The sequence below is a fragment of the Buceros rhinoceros genome, unplaced genomic scaffold, assembly GCF_000710305.1.
Source record: "Buceros rhinoceros silvestris isolate BGI_N320 unplaced genomic scaffold, ASM71030v1 scaffold580, whole genome shotgun sequence".
NCBI classification, from domain to species: Eukaryota; Metazoa; Chordata; class Aves; order Bucerotiformes; family Bucerotidae; genus Buceros; species Buceros rhinoceros.
Genome location: NW_010391073.1, coordinates 61,109 through 80,501, shown reverse-complemented (window position 1 = coordinate 80,501; position 19,393 = coordinate 61,109). Strand labels below are relative to the sequence as shown.

The window sequence follows — 19,393 nt, the reverse complement described above, 5'->3', positions numbered from 1 at the left end:
AAGAGTTGCTCCTGGCAGGATGTGAATTACAGTTAAAGCTGCTCAAGACATGGCATTTTCTTTCTGTGGGAGATACCAATGTTAAGAAAAACCTTGTGCTGAGATGCAGTTTGAAAACTACATTTTTCTGTCTTTATATTTCCCTCTGAAAGGAAATTACACATTTTCATTTTGGCTTTTCTCAAATAGATCATCAGCTTCTCTCAGGAGAAGTACCCACCAAAGATGGGGTCCCCACCTCATCTTCTATCCCAGCATTGCCAGGCCTTCACCTGCTGCTCAGGGAACTCTGCCATCTTCCCTGTCTGCCCACCTGATGCAGGAAGCCTTAAGCTTTGATGCTTTTGCTAGAATTGGACTTTCAGATTCTTGGCTCCGTGACAGAGAACCTGGGAGCTATTGAGCCTACAGCAGACTGACTGACAGGAGATGAGCAAGTGTATGATATCTTGGCTTTGCTTAAGTGGAAAAGTAACAGAGAGTTGTTTTATTGGGAAATTACCCCCCAGCCATAGATTTAGTAGGATAATGGCAAGCTGGAAGTGTGGGGAAAAAACTAGACTAATATTACAGAAGTATATGAAAGCTATTGTGATACATCTCTGAGCAGCGTGTTTTAGAAATGGCTTTATTTGCAAAACATGTCAAGAATAAATTCTCTGTCCCTCTTTTTCAGTGCAAAATGAGAATAAAAAACCCACTGCATGTTATTGTTAATACAGTTGAGATGTTAGGACTCAGTGTCTTTTCTGTCTCAGAGTATAAGTTGACTTCTGCTGATGCAGATCCTTACTTCCATGAGCACAATGGTGCATCATCCAATAGCCTTGTGGGATTTGCTTTTCCATTTAAGCCAGAAGAATTGGTCATATCTAGGTGGGTGTAGACCTTAATGGACCAGGTAATATGGTGTTGTAGGTATTTACATTAAATTTCAATTTTGTTTGTGTGTTGAAGTGCTGCTTTATAGTTTGGTCTCCTATCTCACTTCACACTCCATTGATTTGAGTGTCATTTCTCTAGGCCTACGTCAGCATACCCATCGGAACAGCATATGATGCTGTGAACACAGTATGCTTTTCTGAAGGGAGTACCAGTGTTTGGGCCTCAGCAGGAGTTGTACAATACAGCCGGGGTTGTATTGTTTCTGTGTTTACACTGTGCATTTCTACATCCCTTGGCTACGCACCATGGAGAACCATTGGAACAAAGCACAGTGTTGTGTCTATGTGTATAACGTGTCCCGGTGCCAGGAGAAGCAGCGCGTCATTGTTGAAATACAAAGATGCTATACACTAGTTACGGCTGCCCTTGTTCCGTATCTGAACGAAGAAGTGGTATTTTGGCACTGCAGCTGTTTATCATCTCTGGCTTCATTATAAGGAATCATGTTCTCATTAATGTAAGCTGCAGCTATGAAAGTTTGATCAATGTTTCTTTTTCCCTGAAGCAGTTTTTTCCTAACTTTTTAAAAATATGACTTCCAATGTGAATAAATGTCTTCTAAAGTTTTCTGAATGACATTCTTCCGTCATAAAATGTAGTTTTCATAGGTAAAATGAATACATTTTGAAATTATTTTTAATTAGGCTGTGTGAAGGCCTAGCAAATACATGCTTCTCTTTCTTTTTGCACATCTGTTGCGCAGCCATTCTTTCTGCCCTCCTCCCCCCATAGTTGCTCTGAGACCCGCAGATTTGGCTTAGTTATTGGAGTGATGAAAGTGGGAAATGGGGACTCAATAAGCAAATTCAGTGACAGCTCCTCTCTTTGATAAGACTAGTAGCGACCAGTCTATAAAACCTATGTGAATAGAATGCAGACAATATAGACAGTCACATGTACAGACTTCTTAATAAGGGTCTGCATCAAGATGCTTTTCTAGCAGGAGAAAGCTTAAGCCTTGGTACCTACAGTAGAGTCGGAAAGGGCTCATTGCTGGCATTTCAAGAAGCAACGACATTTCATGGCTCTTGTGTCTCAGGTGCATCTCATAGCTCAAAACCAGTATCTGGATATTGAGCACTAATGCTGCTTCATACGTGCAGTAAAGCATGAAATGGGATTGAGGACTGCAACTTTCCTGCCTTTAAAGACTAATTAATGACAGCTTGTATAAATGGCACTTCTACTTGTATGCATTGATGTAATCAATTTTTTTTGCCACTTTTGCCATGCTGTATGGGCTTCTCTGTGGCTCATTTTTGTCATCTGCAAATTTGTCAACTCAATTCTAGTTGCCTAGTTTGCATTTTTATTGAGACATGAAAGACTTTCAGATCAAGTTTCTTTTTTTAAAGCTACTGTCAGGAACCTCTATCTCATGAACTCCCTATATTTGGGTTGGAATCATGGATTATTTTTAACAAATAATATAATCTTAACTGGTCAGCTACTGACCTTTAGCACATATCTCTAATCTTGGAATAAATCTTTTGTCAGTGACCTTCTTGGGGAAAATTTACTATGTCAAGTAACTCTCTTTTTCTGGCTTCCATTATTGTCTTTTGGGTGAGTATAATAGCAAGATCTCGTGGCCAATTAATTATTTTTGTAATATCTTATTGTTCTGGTGGAGCTGTGCTCCATATATGTTAGTAACAGCTTTGACCATCTCTTAACCATCACTGCATTCCAGTCCTGTAGAATATACATTGACTACTCTGTGTACTACTGGCCTGTAAAACTAGCTAGCTAGAGAGGCGGTGAAAACACTCATCTTTTCAATTCGCTTAAGTGTGTTGCATTATTTAAGAAAAAAATCTAGTGCTGATTCAAAATCCTCTTGCTATGCATATACCTGTTTTTTTCCAAATCTGTATTCGTATTTTCATCTTGTCTGTCTCTGTGAGCTGAGATTTTGTTTTTTTTTCTTCTTGTTTGTAACATGGTGTCTGAGTTGAATGCCAAGGTCTTTGGACTAGCAGATTTCTATTTTTACACAGCACGATGTGATCCCGAAACTGAAATGAGCGTATGAGGTTTAGCATAATAGAAATTATTAATGCTACTGAATTATGCATAATTGTTAGCATTAATGTTGCAAAGGATCTGAGAGGGAATAAAATTAGGAAGGAAATAAAGAGGGAGAAAACATGAGTGACAACGAGAGACCAAGGAATCTTGCTGAAAACATTGCCCTTTAGGAGGTAAATTAATTTAGTGTGCCTACTCCTAGACAACTCTGTGTGCTTAGCTGCCTAAAAGAGTAGAGGGATTTTGGAAAAAAGGAGCAAAAGTAATTAGGTAACTGTAGTAGGTGAATGAGGAGAGGTTACAAGTGGTGCAGGCAAGGGCACAAGTCTACAAATAGCTTGAATGTGTAAATAGCAAAAGGGGAAAATTACTTTGTATTACATTAGCTAAATGTAACTAGAAGTTAACCTGCGTTTTAAATGCAGAACTCTCAAGTCTGAAATCTGGAAGATCTGCCTTAGTGAGAACTGTGAGTATGTTGCACTCATTCAGGACTTCACATAAGTAGTTTAAAAACTGTTTAATGAAACTCATTAATACATTAATTCTTGCCACAGTGCTTTGACAATGGTCAGAAGAGTTAATCCAATGTAAAAGTCAAGAAACTGAGGCTTCTAAGTTCCCAGTGTCCTGCTTTGCACAGGGGGCCCACATCAAGTAGGGATATGTCACTGTTGAGCTTAAAAATCTTAGTCTCCTTTAGAATTCTCAACTAGACTGGGAAGAATGTTTTAGTTTGGACAGAGTTGGGCTACACTGTTGGAGAGACTTGAAAATTTGATTTGGCAGAGGATGCTATGGAAAATAATGTATAGTATAATATAATATATGTTACTGGTTCTAGTGGTAGATGTAGATGCCCCATGACAAGTAATTCAGAGTCAGCAGAAGTTGTGCTCTGTGATTCTGTAGTACTATTTCATAGTTAAGCCATGGATTTTGGAGGAGAAATTGACATTTGTTAGCCAAATGCACTTGTACCTCGCAGGGTTATTCAGACAACCCACTGTGGAGAAAAACAGTTCAGTTTATTCAAGGCTTAAACACTATTATAAAAAGTGTTTTCATGCGACTGTAAAAAAATAAGCTGAAGTGAGACACGCTTTGCATACAAATAAGGAAAATATCCACCTTTGTCTTCTTTAGTGGCTTTTAGGAAAAATAAAGTTATCTTGAAGTTGATTGAAGAAGCATATGAAGGAAATTACAGTGCACAGTTCAGATTTCATGCATCAGTAACTTGCTTGTAGCAGTGTATGTACTATCAAAAGAACATGGCATGGAGCTCCTCACAGCTTGTCTGTGCTTCCTTCAGGTCCACCACACCCCTGTTCAGGTAGAGTTATGGTGGTGCTTTGTCAAGCCGATTCCAAACAAAACAAAAGTGAAAGACCAAAATGGAAGAAAGGCATGTGCTTTCTCCATGTCTCCTCCTCTTTTCTATCCTCTCAGATTAATGTTTCCTTGGAAATTACCTTCAGAAATTTTCTACCATCATGCACCTCTATTCAAGAACCTTGACATCTATTCTGAAATACTATCTTTCCTGTCTGAAGAATTAACAAGAACTGCACGTCTCCTAGGGTTACATTTCTTAACCAAAACAGCATACCAAAGAGCATCTGTCTAATGTTCATCTTCTTGCATGAGGAAGGAAGCATAATCATAGAATCACGGTGTATTGCAACATGCTAACCTATGTAAAATGGATGGGAAGGGACACTTGTTGTATCGTAGAGGCAACCATGTTACCATTTCTCCGATCACCAAAGTATTGACTTGAAATACCTGCGATGACAGCAGGGTGAAGAGGGAGATAGAATAACCCATTAGCTGATTTTTCTACTTAAAATTTTTATCTCAGACATCAGAATACTTTCAACACATTTCTTGGTTGATAGTGCTCAATGCACAAATAATGTTTGTACAGTGTATTTGGAGATTTGGATGTCTGAATTAATTTTAAATGCGGGAGTAGCTCTTTTTTTTTTTTTTTTTATTAAGGTGCTGTATCTTTGATTGCCAGTGTCCCTACAACTGTGCCAGATCTTTCCCTGCACAGCCCTTAAAAACAAAAAGAAGGTGTCAAAACTTGGGAAAGTGCCATCAGGTGTGTCTTTATTTTACTGTTGTGACTTTGATAGTTATCCTTGGTATAAGCAATAGCACAGACCAAGAGAGTTGACTGCAGCAGTCATGTCTCTTGCATATAGTAAAATGGAACAAAAAGCAAGATATGGAATCTTTCAGCTGGTGCCATATGCAGAATAAAATAGGTCTGTGATCTTGCTCTGGAATATCCCCACTTTGTGACATGTTCACACTGAAGTGCAGAGAAAATGGACTGTCATGACATTGGTATGTGGAAAGCTATGCCTGTCTATTTTTAGGCACATAAACACTGGCAGGCACTTCTGGCTTAACCTTCATCTGTTGCTTGGCGTTCTGAGGGATGCAAATTTGCAGCAGTATTATTGCTGTATTTGAAGTATTCTTTGAATGTTTGGTAATTGGCTTATGTATGTAAAAAAGAAAGGCACCTGTTTACTGTGGTAGTATTAGTGGTAGCAGGTGTAGTCAGGTGCTGCTGCTTCCAGAGGCAAGTAAAACCACTAAGCACTCATTTGAGTGGGAGTTACGAGTATAAAACTCATTGTATCACAGAGTAGTGGTTGAGCAGTACATGAAAAGTAGTAGTAGTTAGTGCATGCGGGTATCCCCTCCCATTCCAGAAAAAAAAAAATCAGGTGCTCAGGTGCTGTCATGAGTGTCTGTCAGCCTGTGCTGCAAAGAAAATGGGTTGTTTTCCCCTCCTTTGCTTCTGTGCTGTTAGAGAGTGCTTCAAACATGGCTGGAGCCATTGCATCTGACGTGCTGCTGTTTTGAGGAGGGAGGAAATAACACTGCTGTAGATTACTGTAACTGGAGCAAATTCCTAGCCTCTTTGAAAACATAGTTAAAAATGAGGGGGCTGGGATTTCAGAATCACAGAATGGCTGAGGTTAGAAGGGAACTCCAGGTCATCTGGTCCAACCACCTGCTGAAGCAAGGCTGCCTAGAGTTGGTTGCCCAGGACTACATCCAGGCAGGTTTTAAATATCTCCGGGGATGAAGACTCTACAACCTCTCCGGGCAGCCTGTGACAGTGCTCTGTCACCCTTAAAACACTGACAGTAAAAACATGCCTCGTCCTGTCACTGAGCAGAGCCTGGCTCCATCTTCTTTGCACCGTCCCTTCAGGTATTTACATACACTGATAGGCTTTCCTCTGAGCCTTCTCCAGGGTGAACAGTCCCAGGTCTCTCAGCCTTTCCTCATAGGACAGATGCTTCAGTCCCGTGATCATCTTTGTGGCCCTTCAGTGGACTCTTGCAGGTATGCCTGTGTCTTGCTCATACTGGTAACCCCACACTCCAGATGTGGCCTCACCTGTGTGGAGCAGAGGGGAAGGATCACTTCCCTTGACCTGCTGGCAACACTCCTAATGCAGCCCAGGATAGCATTTGTGTTCTTTGCAGCAAGGGCACATTGCTGGCTCGTGTTCGACTTGGTGTCCACCAGGATTAACTATTTCCATGGATGTTCTGAGAAGAGAAAAACTGATATATAAAAATAAATTCAAATATAAAAAAATGTGTACATTTGACTGTTCATACAGGAAATTCCATTTAAGCATAAAGAAAAAAGTTTTATACCATGTGGGTGGTTCAGTACTGGAACAGGTTGCCAGAGAAGTTGTGGAGTCTCTGTAGATATTCAAAAGTAGATTGAACACAACCCTCAGTAACCTGCTTTAGCTGATCCTCCTCTGAGCTGCGGGTTGGACTAGGTGATCTCCAGAGGTGATGTCCATCCTCAGCCATTCTGTGATTCTGTGTTGACCCACTCTAAATCATGCTATGTTTGTATAGAAATTTCTTCGTTTTCAAGCTGTCCACAGTTTTTTAAAAATATATATAGAGAAAATGACAAGGGCAGCTTCATAGAAACTAGTGCTTTAAAAGAACTAAATAATAGATTGACATTAAAAAACAGGAAAGAAACCTTGTCAGACTGCTAGTTTATTTCCGTGAATTCCCCATAACCTTTTAATATAAAGACTTGCTATATCATGTATTTTTACTCCTTAACTGCACTTAAGTGCAATTTGTTTTCAGTCTGTGTTTTACTCTCACTTGTTAAACTTACAGAAATTTAATAATTTTGATATTTTATTCATGGCTTCACAGGACACACCAATGCTTATTAATATACTTTAATGCACCATGTTACATCTTTCAGTTTCTTACTGTTTCAGCTCAGTAAACATTTTTACTCTATTTCTCCATTTCTGTAGGTGGCTGAATAAGAGCCACATAAATATTTGTCTTCATGCCGATTTCACAATATATGTACTCAGAGCATTTTCTGTATGTCCTATTACTGCAGAGATATGTTCAAGGGAGTTGCGTGTTTAAAGAGGCCACCAAAATGTGCCTGAAGTGTGTAAGGCAGCTTTTATTTTTGGTTGAGGGCAAGCATTATCCACTGAGATTGACCCGTCACTTTTGGAGACGTACCACCACGCTTCCATTTAAAGACCTTTTTACTGTTCCAGTGACCAATGTAAGCAACTGTGGAAAAAATGTGAAAAAAATCAAGTGATGCATGAGTTAATACACTGGAAAGCTAAAAGTCATGGGGTATCAGCCTCTATAAATGAGAGGCTATTGGCTTTGGGAAATGAGTGCTGGCATTTTTTTGTCCTTTTTTTTCTTTCCTTCTTCTGATTTTATGTCCCAGACAGTGCTAAAAATTATTTACAATGGATACTCCAGTGATACTCTCACCTAATGTGAGCTCACCTTTTTTCAGTCAGGTTGAAGGATGTTTTGGGGCTTTGTGACTTGTGAGGATGCTAAAGGTTACGATGGGTTTGGAGACAAATGGACAAGCGCAGGAAGGGCTGCTCATTTTTGTAAGACATCACTCCTGGCAAATGAAGAGCATGAATCCTCAGTATATACCTTAGAGGAGGTATTGGGCCACAGCTGTGGATGGCTTTAAACCGAGGATTGAGTGCAGTAACAAATAGAAACCCTTTCACCTTACCTGGCGTAAGGGTCTTGTATGTTGCTCTGTCATTCTGTGAAGTAGCTTGGTCCAATGGCACTGCTGTGGCAGTAAGAAGTAGTCAGTTTGAAACTGTATTCCTTGCTGTGGTCTTCCCTCCACTGGTATCTCTTCGGTGGGTTATTCAACCATAATTCTTCAGTTTCCTTTTTGTAAAAGGTGGATATTAATACCGTTTCTATCTCTCAGAGTGTTCTAGGTTTACTAGCTGGTGTTCTCAAGATGTGTAGCTGAGTGAAAAAAAACCCCTGTGACTCTTGAGTGCATTTGTGCAGAAAATTCACAGTCATAAGCATGCCATCAAGAATGGTTTTTGATTTCTTTTTACATGTGACTGTGTAAGACCAGTGTAATAGAATATAGATTTTAAAATACTGCAATAAATAATTTAAAAATAATTGGTACTGCAAAATGAAGGCGGCTTCTTGTTTATTATCTTCTATAGTGAACATCTAAGCATAAAGTAGAGGCATAATTTTCCTGTTTTATTACTATTACTTTTTTTACCGTGATCAGTAATCAACCTTAATTATACTTTAAATTAATGTTCATGTCTATGCAGTGGGCCTGATTCATCATGGCTTGCGTAGATCTCTGTTTCTCTACACAGCATGTAAAAGAATGCTGCCAATTTTGTTTCATAGTATTTTTAGATACGCCCTACAAAAATTCAGCTGTGTAAACAAGATGCACAGCTATGGAGAATCAGGTCTAGTAAAAGCTGGACATAGCATTCATGATATTCTTTACAGATAAACCTGAGCTATAACTTCCGTTGTTATTTTTGCCTAGGAACTGTGAGGATGTTTTATCAACTGAAGACTGTGAAACGTTATACCAGTTTGTTTATACCACACACCGTCCACTTGCAGTAGCAGCTGGGGAATTCCTTTATAAAAGGTATCTCTGCTTGCCTGCCTGCATGCCTACTTCTTGCATATTCTCATTTGTTTCAGAATGAAGGTGGATTCATTTAAGAAGGGATGTTAAGCATTCATTTTTCTGCTGGAAATGTGTACCATGAGGATAGTAGTCTTGCTTTCTTCTGCTGAATCAGAAGAGAAATGCTGTCTTGGGTAATCATTTGTTCCCCTGCACAGCCCTGGCACAGTAGGCTTGAGAGAAGTTGCAAGACTTCCACAGATAACATGAAACAACTGACTGATCCACTGGTGCTGTGCTATGTTGAGAGCATACCTCCTTGCTTTCAACTTTCTTTTCCTGTTTGCTTCTTACAAGCTAATTCATCACCTGGCGTCCACTGGATTTCCATAGCTTTGGTGATTAATCACAAAAATGGCCTCCTGTTCTCCCTTTGGAAGTTGCCTTATACATTGTAAAGGCTTTGAATAATGATGGATGCAGCAGATTAAAAAGCCCTTCCGATTTTCTGTCAGGTTAATGAAGTACAGGGTTTATCTTCCCCAGGAGTAACTCTTAGAAATGGGCTTCTTATAACAATGGTTGCATGAAGTGAATGGAGTTGGCGTGCTGAAAAGAGAATAAATAAATATTCTGTCTCTACAGCTGAGAGAAATAATTTTGCCTTACAAAGAGGAATGAAAATAAAAATATTTTGGCAAGACTTTTGTGGGGAAAAACTGAGAAATAATAATGATTTGTTTTTGCACACAGGCAGAATCTCCTAGTTGTCTCTTCCTATCTAGCCAAACTGCTGACTTTCTGGGGTGTGTGGAGCCAAGTCCAATAGAAAGACAAAAGAAGACAAATTTATGTTTTGATGAGTCTTCTATCACATCTGCTAGTCATAGTCTTTTATCCTATCATAAATCAGGTTTTTCCTCTCAGAGCACTGCTGCTTTTTGCCATTGAAGCAATTGCACTGATAGCTTTACTTTTTCTACCTAGCTTCCCCGTGGACACTTTGATCCTATAAACCTCGTCCTTGTTCTTGTTTGCCCAGTTCTTCTCTCCAGCACTTCTGCCAGTATAGAAATGTTCATTCTAGTGTAACAGAGATGTTTTAGCAACACCCTTTTTTCCCTGCAAGCAGGTCATCCTGCTTGAAGTTTTAGTATAAATCCTTTTTTACTCCCTCTTCCCCTGCCACCCCGCCTGCCTTCTGCATGAAATTTCCTCAATGTCTGCATTTTTAACTTAGGTTACTTAGCTGTCATAAATTATACCACAGAAGCACTTCCTGCAAGTATAAGCTTTTACTGACATTGAATATTGTGGTCTTGCTCTCAAATCCAAGCCATTTGGGCCTTACATGAATCTGCAGGAATGGCCTTCATTTATTTTGGGATTAGCACTTTTTGAGAGCACACTCATTTTGGATAAAGAAGGAAATAGAGATTGTGGTGTTATATTGTGCTTCGTAGTTCAGAGAGAAGAGGAGGAGCTGTTTCTCCACTGTATTTGTGAAGTTGAGTAAATTGCCTCTTACTTTCTTAAAGAAGCTTCAGTTCCAAGATGTACCATGATGTGAATAGTGGTTGGGTAGTAATATCTCTGCTCTGTTGTTAAGGTTGAAAAGGGGCTTGCTCTACACTGAATTTAAAGCATGAGCAAATGCCTACCTCATTATATGTTCAGCGCTGTGGAATCTGTATCTGTTGTCCAGAAAGCTGGCAGGGTACCTGTGAAACGGTCAGAAATAGTCTCTGCATCCACAGGAATAGCAGATCTCTCATAATGGTAAACAATCTAATATATTTTCCTTTCATCTGATAAAAAAAGTCTAATGTGCTTTGGAGTAAATAAGTAGACATTTAGAAGAAATACAGTCCTTGGGGTCTTGACAGAATTAGTGTTACATTGGCAAATGAGTGTTGGGACAATGTGGCAGAACTGGACTGACTTCCTTTTCTGTTGACAGGCTGCTTAGTCATGAGAGAGATGAAGAAGTTCAGCCCAAAGGAGCAGGGAAGTTTGGGACAAGTACTGACCAGTTGAAAAGATTGATTCGTTTTTTCCTGGCGAGTGAGGTGAGGAGAACAGCCCCTGCAGTATGCCCTACTTTTAACGTGCAAATCCAGTGTTGTGTGTTAAATCAAGTATTTGCTTTCATTTGAAAACTGTTCCTGGTGGTGAGCTCTGAAAAGTTCGTTATTTGGTGTGGTTTTGCTCTCTAAGATCTTAGAGTTTTTAATAAAGACATTTCTGTTCTGTTGTATTAAAACTAGTTTACAACTATGCTAATGGAGAGAATCAGTGCTGAAGCAGCTTCTGAAAACAACCTGAAAGACTAATGCCACTGAGTAAGGGTGTTTTGGTGTGTGTCTGTGTCTTTCTGCAGGCAGATATGGGTTGTTGTACCATGGCTCTATGTTGACTAAGAACTGCATAGTTTTACCAGAGTTTCATCAGCTTAAGTGTTGTACGTCACTGTTTGGCTGTTGCAGTGGTGCAGACCGGTATTTGGCCAAACTCTGTCAGGCTCAGTGGTTTTGAATCATTCTGCAAAGAATTTCACAGGCATTGCTTAAAATGTTAACTCGTTTCTAGTCCCGAGGTTGGACTTTTGGTTGTTATGATCAGCAGTATAAAAGCAATACAGTAGCTAGTTTTAAAAAGATTGCTTAAATTAGAAAGAAAAGAAAAGATGTTCTAAAAAGAGAAAAGAAAAGCTTTTTTCCCCTGCTTTTCCCGCTTTTTTTCCCCCACTTGCCTGCTTTGTATCAGATTGAAGACATGGTGTTCAAATGTTCATTAACCTTGAACGAAATATGTTGAAGTACTGTGTGTGAATATATGTGTGAATGACAAAGTTTTGTAATTGGAAAAAGGGAGAGGAACATATGAAGCTGTGTTTCTTGTAATGATGTATTTGCTTCTATAAGCTTGTGGTTTTAATCCCTAGCTACACAAACATGTCGCATACCTCGTAGACAGCTTGTGGGACTGGGCAGGCAAATTCCTGAAGGACTGGGAGTGCATGACCACTATTCTATTAAAAAATGCTGAAGAAGATGGAGAAGGTGGGTAAGCAAAGAGTTTAGTTTTGACTGAATGAGTCTCTTGATACTGTTTTTTGAACCTTGCCTTCAGCTAGTTTTGCATCATGCCATGTTGCAGTACCCTTTGATCACAAATTGTGGTCCCCAAGGGCCACAAAACAGATGCAACTCAGTGCTCTGTCATTCTGATACTGATGTCAACATATTTGTTTTATTCTGTATTTATGTAATGTTTGTTTAGAAACTTTGCAAGAATACTTGCATAATTAAGCCATAATGTTACTTAGCATTCTTTTTTTTTGTTTGTTTGTCCAAAACTTAAAAATCTAAAAGTATTATTTGCTTGAAGTGCATATTGTTGGGCTAATGCCCATTGACATTGAACCATCTAGAAGATTAGTTTTATGTAGAACTATTTTAAAGTGAACTTAAATAAAGTCAGGACCCTGGATTTTAGGAAAGCAAACTTCCAGTTCTTCGTGGAGTTAGTCAGTGGTACATTTCCACTGGGAAATGGCCCTCAGGGACAAGGGAGCAGAGCTGGTAGATCTTTAAGGACACTTTCCGTAGAGCGCAAGAGCTGTTGATCCCCAAGTGTAAGAAATCAGGCAAGGAAGGGAAGAGGAGGCATGGCTGAATGGAGACCTGCTGGTCAAACAGAAGGGCAAGAAGGAACTGCACAGGCCGTGGAAGCAGGGACAGGTATCCTGGGAAGAGTGTAGGGACACTGCCCAGTTGTGTGGGGATGGGGTCAGGAAGGCCAAGGCACAGCTGGAGCTGAGCTTGGCAAGGGATACAAAGAGTAATAATAATAAGGGTTTCTACATGTACATCAACCAGAAAAGGAAGGTTAAAGAAAGAGTACTGCCAATGATGAGTAAGATGGGCAAACTGATAACAACAGACAAGGAGAAGGCTGAGGTACTCAATGATTTTTTTTTTTGTGTCAGTCTTCACTGATAACCTCTCTGCACACACCTCCCGAGTTGATGGACTGTAAGATGGGGATCAGGGGAACAAAGTCTCTTCCACTGTAAGAGATCGAAGACTGGAGACAACAGATGAGGAGAAAGCTGAGGGAGTCAACATCAATTTACCTCAGCCTTCACCAGAAACCTCACACCCCCTGAGTGGATGGACAGCAAGATGGGGACCAGGGGGACAAAGTCTCCCCAACTGTAAGAGAAGATCAGGAGGATCACGAGGATCTTCAACCTACATAGATCTATGGGACCTGATGAGATGCGTCTCAGAGTCCTGAGGGAATTGGCTGATGTGGTTGCCAAGCCACTCTCCAGGATACTCAAACTCCTGGCAGTCAGGTGAAGTCCCTGGTGACTGGAAAAAAGGAAACATTGTACCCACTTTTGAAAAGGGTAGAAAGGAGGACCCCAGGAATACTGACCTGTCAGCCTCACCTCTGCCTGGGAAGATCATAGAACAGATCCTCCTAGAAGCTATGCTAAGTCACATGGTGGGAGATGATTCAAGACAGCCAGCATGGCTTTACCCAGGGGGAGTTCTGCTTGACCAACCATACAGGAAAAGAGCTATGGATGTCATCTTTCTGGACTTCAGTAAGGCCTTTGACACAAAGGCCCCCAAAACATCCTTCTCTCTAATTTGGAGAGGTAGGGATTTGATAGGTGGACCTTTCCATGGATTAGGAATTGGTTGGGTGGTTGTATCCAGAAGATGGTGGTCAACAGCTTGATGTCCAGGTGGAGATCAGTGACAGGAGATGTCCCTGAGGGATCTGTACTGGCACCAGTGCTGTTTCATATCTTCATTGCTGGCATAGACAGTGGGATCAAGTGCACCCTCAGCAAGTTTGCAGATGACAACAAGTCAAGTTGGAATGGAATGCTATCCAGAGGGTCCTGGACAAGCTTGAGAAGTGGGTCTGTGTGAACCTCATGACATTCAACAAGGTCAAGCGCAAGGTCCTGAACATGGATCAGGGCAATCCCCAGTATCAGTACAGGCTGGGGGATGAAGGGATTGAGAGCAGCCCTGAGGAGACTTATTTGGGGTACTGGTGAATGAAAACCAGGACATGAGCCGGCAGTGGGCACTAACAGCCAGAAGGCCAACCGTACCCTGGGCTTTGTCAAAGCAGCATGGTCATCAGGTCAAGCGAAGTGATTCTGCTCCTCCACTCCCCTCTGGTGAGGCCCCACCTGGAGTGCAGTGTTTAGCTCTGGGGTCTGCAGCACAAGAAAGACATGAACCTGTTGGTGCAGGTTCAGAAGAGGACCGCAAGAATGATCAGAGGGATGGAGCACCTCTGCTAAGAAGAAAGGCTGAGAGAGTTGGGTTTGTTCCGCCTGGAGAAGAGAAGGCTCCAGGGAGACCTTACTGCAGCCTTTCAGTGCTTAAAGGAAAGGCCTATATAGAAAGATGGGGTCAGTCTTTTCAGCAGGGCCTGTGGCAACAGGACAAGGGGTGATGGTTTTAAACTAAAAGAGGGGAGATTTACACTAGATAAAAGGAAGAAACGTTTTCAGTGAGGGTGGTGAAACCCTGGCACAAGTTGCCCAGAGAAGTGGTAGAAGCCCCATCCCTGGGAACATTCCAGGACAGGCTGGATGGGGCTTTGGGCGACCTGATCTAGTGGAAGATGTCCCTGCTCGCTGCAGGGAGGTTGGACTAAGTGAACTTTGAAGGGCCCTTCCAACCTAAAGCATTTTATGATTTTATGAATAGCTGTTGTAATAGAACTGGAGGTGGTTATGTGATTGCAATCAAAGTTCTTAGACCCAGTGAGTTAAAGCATTTTGGTACTCAAAAAAGCAGGTTTGTCCTAAATGAAAGAACAGTCAGTAGGAGTAACAAATAAGGCCTCATTAAAACTGCCTGTGGTTTTGGGAGCCCAACTGCCGTAAAAAGTTTGTACATGAGAAGAATAATTGTTTCTGTGTTCAGTAAATGTAGAAAATAACTTTTTTCAAATGAAATCGAACACTCTCTGGGTGTTTATTTGGCAACACTGCATCTTTCTTTCTCAGATACATGAGTAGGCTTTATATTAGCTGTTGCTGCATCTTCATTTCTTTCTCGTGTGATGCTGAAAGGAGACTGATTTACTTACAGCACTGAGTGACGCCCATGAAAGTGTTCTTATTGAAATTATCCTCGCAACGGTTAGAGAAGCAGCTGAAGGTCATCCTCCGGTGGGCAGAGGTGCAGCCAAAAAAGTCAGTGCAAATTAGTCTTCTTTATTGTCCTATAATCACAGTTCTCTTTGCCTTATGTGCTTTGCCAGACAGTGTGTTCCTAGTAGGGGGTATATCTTAGGAAATAAAATGGCTTATTTTTGTGAAACGACACGGTGTCTTTTGACCTCTAGATCTTATTAGTAGTGGATGTCGAAGGACGTGAACATTAGAGGAAAGCCAGTTGAAGCATGTTATTGGCAAATGGTGAGCATTTTATCCACAAGATGTAGCTGTTCAGCGGTTTGCATGTAATTTAACGTTAACAAAAAAAAGCATCTATTTGTCTCCTGGAAAATTGTTTTTTATCTTAGCTTGATATGCTTTAGACAAAGGCATGTAACCTTGGGTTACATGTAAAGTTCCACTCAAATCTATGAGATTTTATAATTAAAACAAAATGCTTTATCTGCAGGTTCTGTCAGTAAAAGAGAAGAAAATACAGTTGGAAGATTGTACCAAAATTACTGAACACTTTATTATGGTGCTTCCTCAGCTCTTGGCAAAGGTAACTAACAGCTGCTCTGTGAATACATGTTAAATATTTCATTAAAATTCCCGCAGTATACTCATATCCTGTTTTTTCTCTGCAGTATTCAACAGATGCACAAAAATTGGGAAATCTTCTGCAGATTCCTCAGTATTATGATTTAGATGCTTACAGTATGGGACACCTAGAGAAGGTGAATAAGAATTGGGGTAGTCGGTTCATGTGGAACGCACTAAATTTGTGTGACAATGTACACAGTTTAGTGGGGTTTGGATCAAGTAGGAGACTGTTGAAATGTAAAGAAAAGGTCTCATACCTTGAGGGAAGTCACTTTTTTATTTGGGGGTGCCAAAGAAAAGCCTGAGTGCTTGTCAGTTCTGATATGCTGTGACTGGCCCTGGTGAATTATGATTTGTGGTTTCATCTGGCAGGCCCAGCCTTGGGTTTTTCATTGTTGGGTGGAGAGAGGGTGGGTTATGCCATGTGTCCAAGTTGATGTCTCCTGGGAGTTTACTACAGAATAGGTTTCGTTCTCCTTGAAGACTGACTCCCAGCTGGTGGGGAATGGTAGTCACTGAAAGATAAGAATGGGGATAGTATATCTGCTGATGGGAGAGGGATGGTCAGAAGCAGATAGATGAAATCCTTGAAATAGCTCGATGTATTCTTAAGCAGGGATGTTTACAGGGAGGTAATGTTAGGCGAACACTCCCAGGTTAATTTCAGCAGCAAATCATTTAACTGGAAGAGAGTCAGCAGAATGGCAGAAGTTACCTTCTCTCACTAAGAGTGAAGACCTCAGTGGCTGACACGATCTGAAACATTTTCCATCCTCTGCTGCTGAGGGAGACAACTTCCATTGTTTGGAGACACACCTGTCCTTCAGAAAGGCATTTTTTATTCCATACCTCTGTTGTTATTTTTATGTAGTGCCAAATGTGTATTGCTAAAGTAGAGCCTAAAGCAGCTTCTGTAGGAAGTTTCAGAGACAATAGTAATGAAAAAGAGCTATAAACCCAGTAAAAAGTTGTATCCTCTAATCCTGCTCCTCTGCTCCTTAGACTGGCACTTATTTCGTGTTGCTGTATGACCTATAGAGCTATATGGGCCTAGTGAAACGCCTCTAAAGCATAAGTGAATTTTTGTACAATTTACCTTTAATACCCCTTTTATCACCTGCAGCATTTAGATGCTTTGCTGAGAGAGGTGAACGACATTGTGGCCAAACACTCTGACATGTCTGTCCTTGAGGCTTCCTCTAGGGCTTACTGTATCCTCTGCAGTGAAGAAACTGCCATCTATAGCCAGGTGGATTGTGCCCGAACTCAACTGATAGATGAGTTGATGGAACAGCTTAACCAGCTACTAGATGGCTTCTGGCAAAACGTGAGTGTGATTCATTGTGGAGATAAACAGACTGTTGCACTGTGAAAAAAGAAGACAAAAAAATTAAGAGGGATATGGAACTATTCTGTGCCTGCTGTTTCTGTTTGAGGGGAGCAGAGCTTTCAAAAATGGGTTTGCACCTCTGAGTATATGGACTGTTTACATTTTTAATGAAGCAGATATATTTTGGCAGGACTAAAGTGGGAAAATTAATACATGAGGTAGTCCACACCAGCAATAGGGCATTTTATGTCTGCAGAATATTCTGCAGCTCCACAGTTGCTCTATTTGTGTGCCAGAGATACTGTGTGCCAAAGATATTGTGTGCAAGATCAGCTAGTTAGTGCTGTGGATCTATAGGTGATGAGACTGTTCCCAAAAAGGTGTAGTTCTGTATGTCACTGTATTTGACTGTACACAAGACATCCTTTGTGCTGGCACTTTGGCTGTACAGATAGCATAAAGAAAAAAAATCGACCAGAACAGCAGTCTGTAATGCAGATTGTATAGCTTTGGGGTCTTTGAAATTATTGTCCTCGTGAAGGAGGACTGCAGAGTCTCCCTCAAAGTTTTTCATTAGTTCTAAAAAACAGAAGCAGCTGGTGGTGATATGAATAGCTTGTTGGCTGAACTGAACAACAGAAGCCTGCAGCTGATCTGATCAACTGCGCCGTCATGAACAGGTGTAATGCCATGGTATGAGAGTTAACACTGGCAGGTTTTTATTGGATACTGGGATATTGTAAAATGTATCAAGCCGAAAAATCCCCTAACCTCAGATTGGATTTATTTCGTTGGTCTTAAATAGGTATCTATGTCAATGTGGGAGAATGTGTACTTAGGAGAAACAAGATAAGTGCTAGACCAGGGATTCTTCAACTCCTTCGTAGCGTGATCCATATCTAAATAAAGAGATTTTTCTCCTGGAACCCCTCCCTTGTAATTCCTTGTTGTATATACTGTCTCCCATAATCACGTAGTATGCTTGTGGAAAAACTACAGCAATTGCATCTATGGGAAAGTATTTAATATATTTTTAGCTGTCTTTGAATGTGATCTGCCAGCTGGGAGCAAGGAGAGTCAGCACCATGTGAACAGTTAGCTATCCAGAGATCCGTAACAACTGTGTGAGGGACTATGAATGGCCTGTGAGTCCGAGGTTAGCACTTGTGTGTTAGCCCAATTGCTAGTTTTACTGTGTTAGCAATACTGAAGTCTAGGGAGGCTGCTGTGGGTTTATTAATGGCAGGGACATTTCCTAATACAAAATTGCTGTGCAGTCACCGTGTTGTTTTTCTTTTTACTGCAGAGGAAGACATGAATAACGTGGTTAAAGGTGAAGGGACTGGGGAGGGCTGGAGGAGAGTAGAATTCAAGCTTGTAGCTGGGAGGAGAGCATGGCAGTTGCCTTGCCCCACGTTGGCTAATTCCTTTCTCTTTCCCAAACTTTCATAATTTAGGAAGAAGGATTTTGTACGTATGCTGGAGAAATTTCCCGGATGCACTCTGCTTTGAGAAGAGTAGCAGCTTTTCATAAGTGAGATGTTTATTTACACAATTTGTTTTCCCATATACTTAGGTGTTGATCTAACAAGTGCAAAGTGAGAATTGCTCTTGTTTGGTTTAATAAGACTTTTCAGAAGTGAATGAAAATGATCTCTGCGAGAGGTGCTGCAATGTTTAGTTTCTTAACAGAACTGTACTCTTGGACTTGTTACTGAGGTTGGAGAATCAGCCCTAATATGGCTGAGAAGTGTGGGCTATAGAGTTGGGATGTCAGATCCTCACTGTGGTGCCTCCTTCCTAGCTGGATGCATTTGCACTGCCTTGCTGCCAACACTGTGGTCAGTCTAAAGAGAGTATAGTGAAAGCAGTCTTCTATTCCGAGCAGATGTAATCTGCTTAGTTGGTTTTATTTTATTTGATCTTCTTTTGTTAAAAGATGGGTATCTCAAAAGCTTGGTTCTCCAGGGTGCCAAGTAAAATATCATGCAAGATAGTAGATGGTGAGGGAATTGGGCCTGCTTCCCAATGAGTCTTTTACCTATCCTGTGTGCTAGGGCTTCTCTTGTTTTTGCAGAGAGAAGCCTAACGTTGAGTTGCAAACACTTAAAGAGTTGTAGAAACAGTCTTTTAAAGCAGGACGGGGAGATTGTTCTTTAGACCTTTTTGGGCACTTAAGGAGTGTGGATAGAGTATAGGAAAAGGTACAGAGCTCAAACTTCTTTTTCCTCTCTACACTGCAGTTTTGTGGCAGGGAAGCAGTAGGAAAACTATGGCGTTAAGCGGTG

The 19,393-nt window shown here is 40.9% G+C and overlaps 1 protein-coding gene across 1 annotated transcript in view; it reads left to right on the top strand.

Annotated features, from left to right (window-relative positions):
* The window catches only part of LOC104496707 (cohesin subunit SA-2-like), a 59,815-nt gene that overhangs the window by 24,729 nt on the left and 15,693 nt on the right, over positions 1 to 19,393 (top strand). Inside the window, exons 13-20 of the mRNA XM_010139869.1 lie at positions 8,881 to 8,988; positions 10,931 to 11,039; positions 11,915 to 12,032; positions 15,105 to 15,208; positions 15,642 to 15,734; positions 15,820 to 15,909; positions 16,899 to 17,102; positions 18,563 to 18,639. Coding sequence (XP_010138171.1) covers positions 8,881 to 8,988; positions 10,931 to 11,039; positions 11,915 to 12,032; positions 15,105 to 15,208; positions 15,642 to 15,734; positions 15,820 to 15,909; positions 16,899 to 17,102; positions 18,563 to 18,639 — 903 coding nt within the window. The remainder of the gene's footprint in view (positions 1 to 8,880; positions 8,989 to 10,930; positions 11,040 to 11,914; positions 12,033 to 15,104; positions 15,209 to 15,641; positions 15,735 to 15,819; positions 15,910 to 16,898; positions 17,103 to 18,562; positions 18,640 to 19,393) is intronic.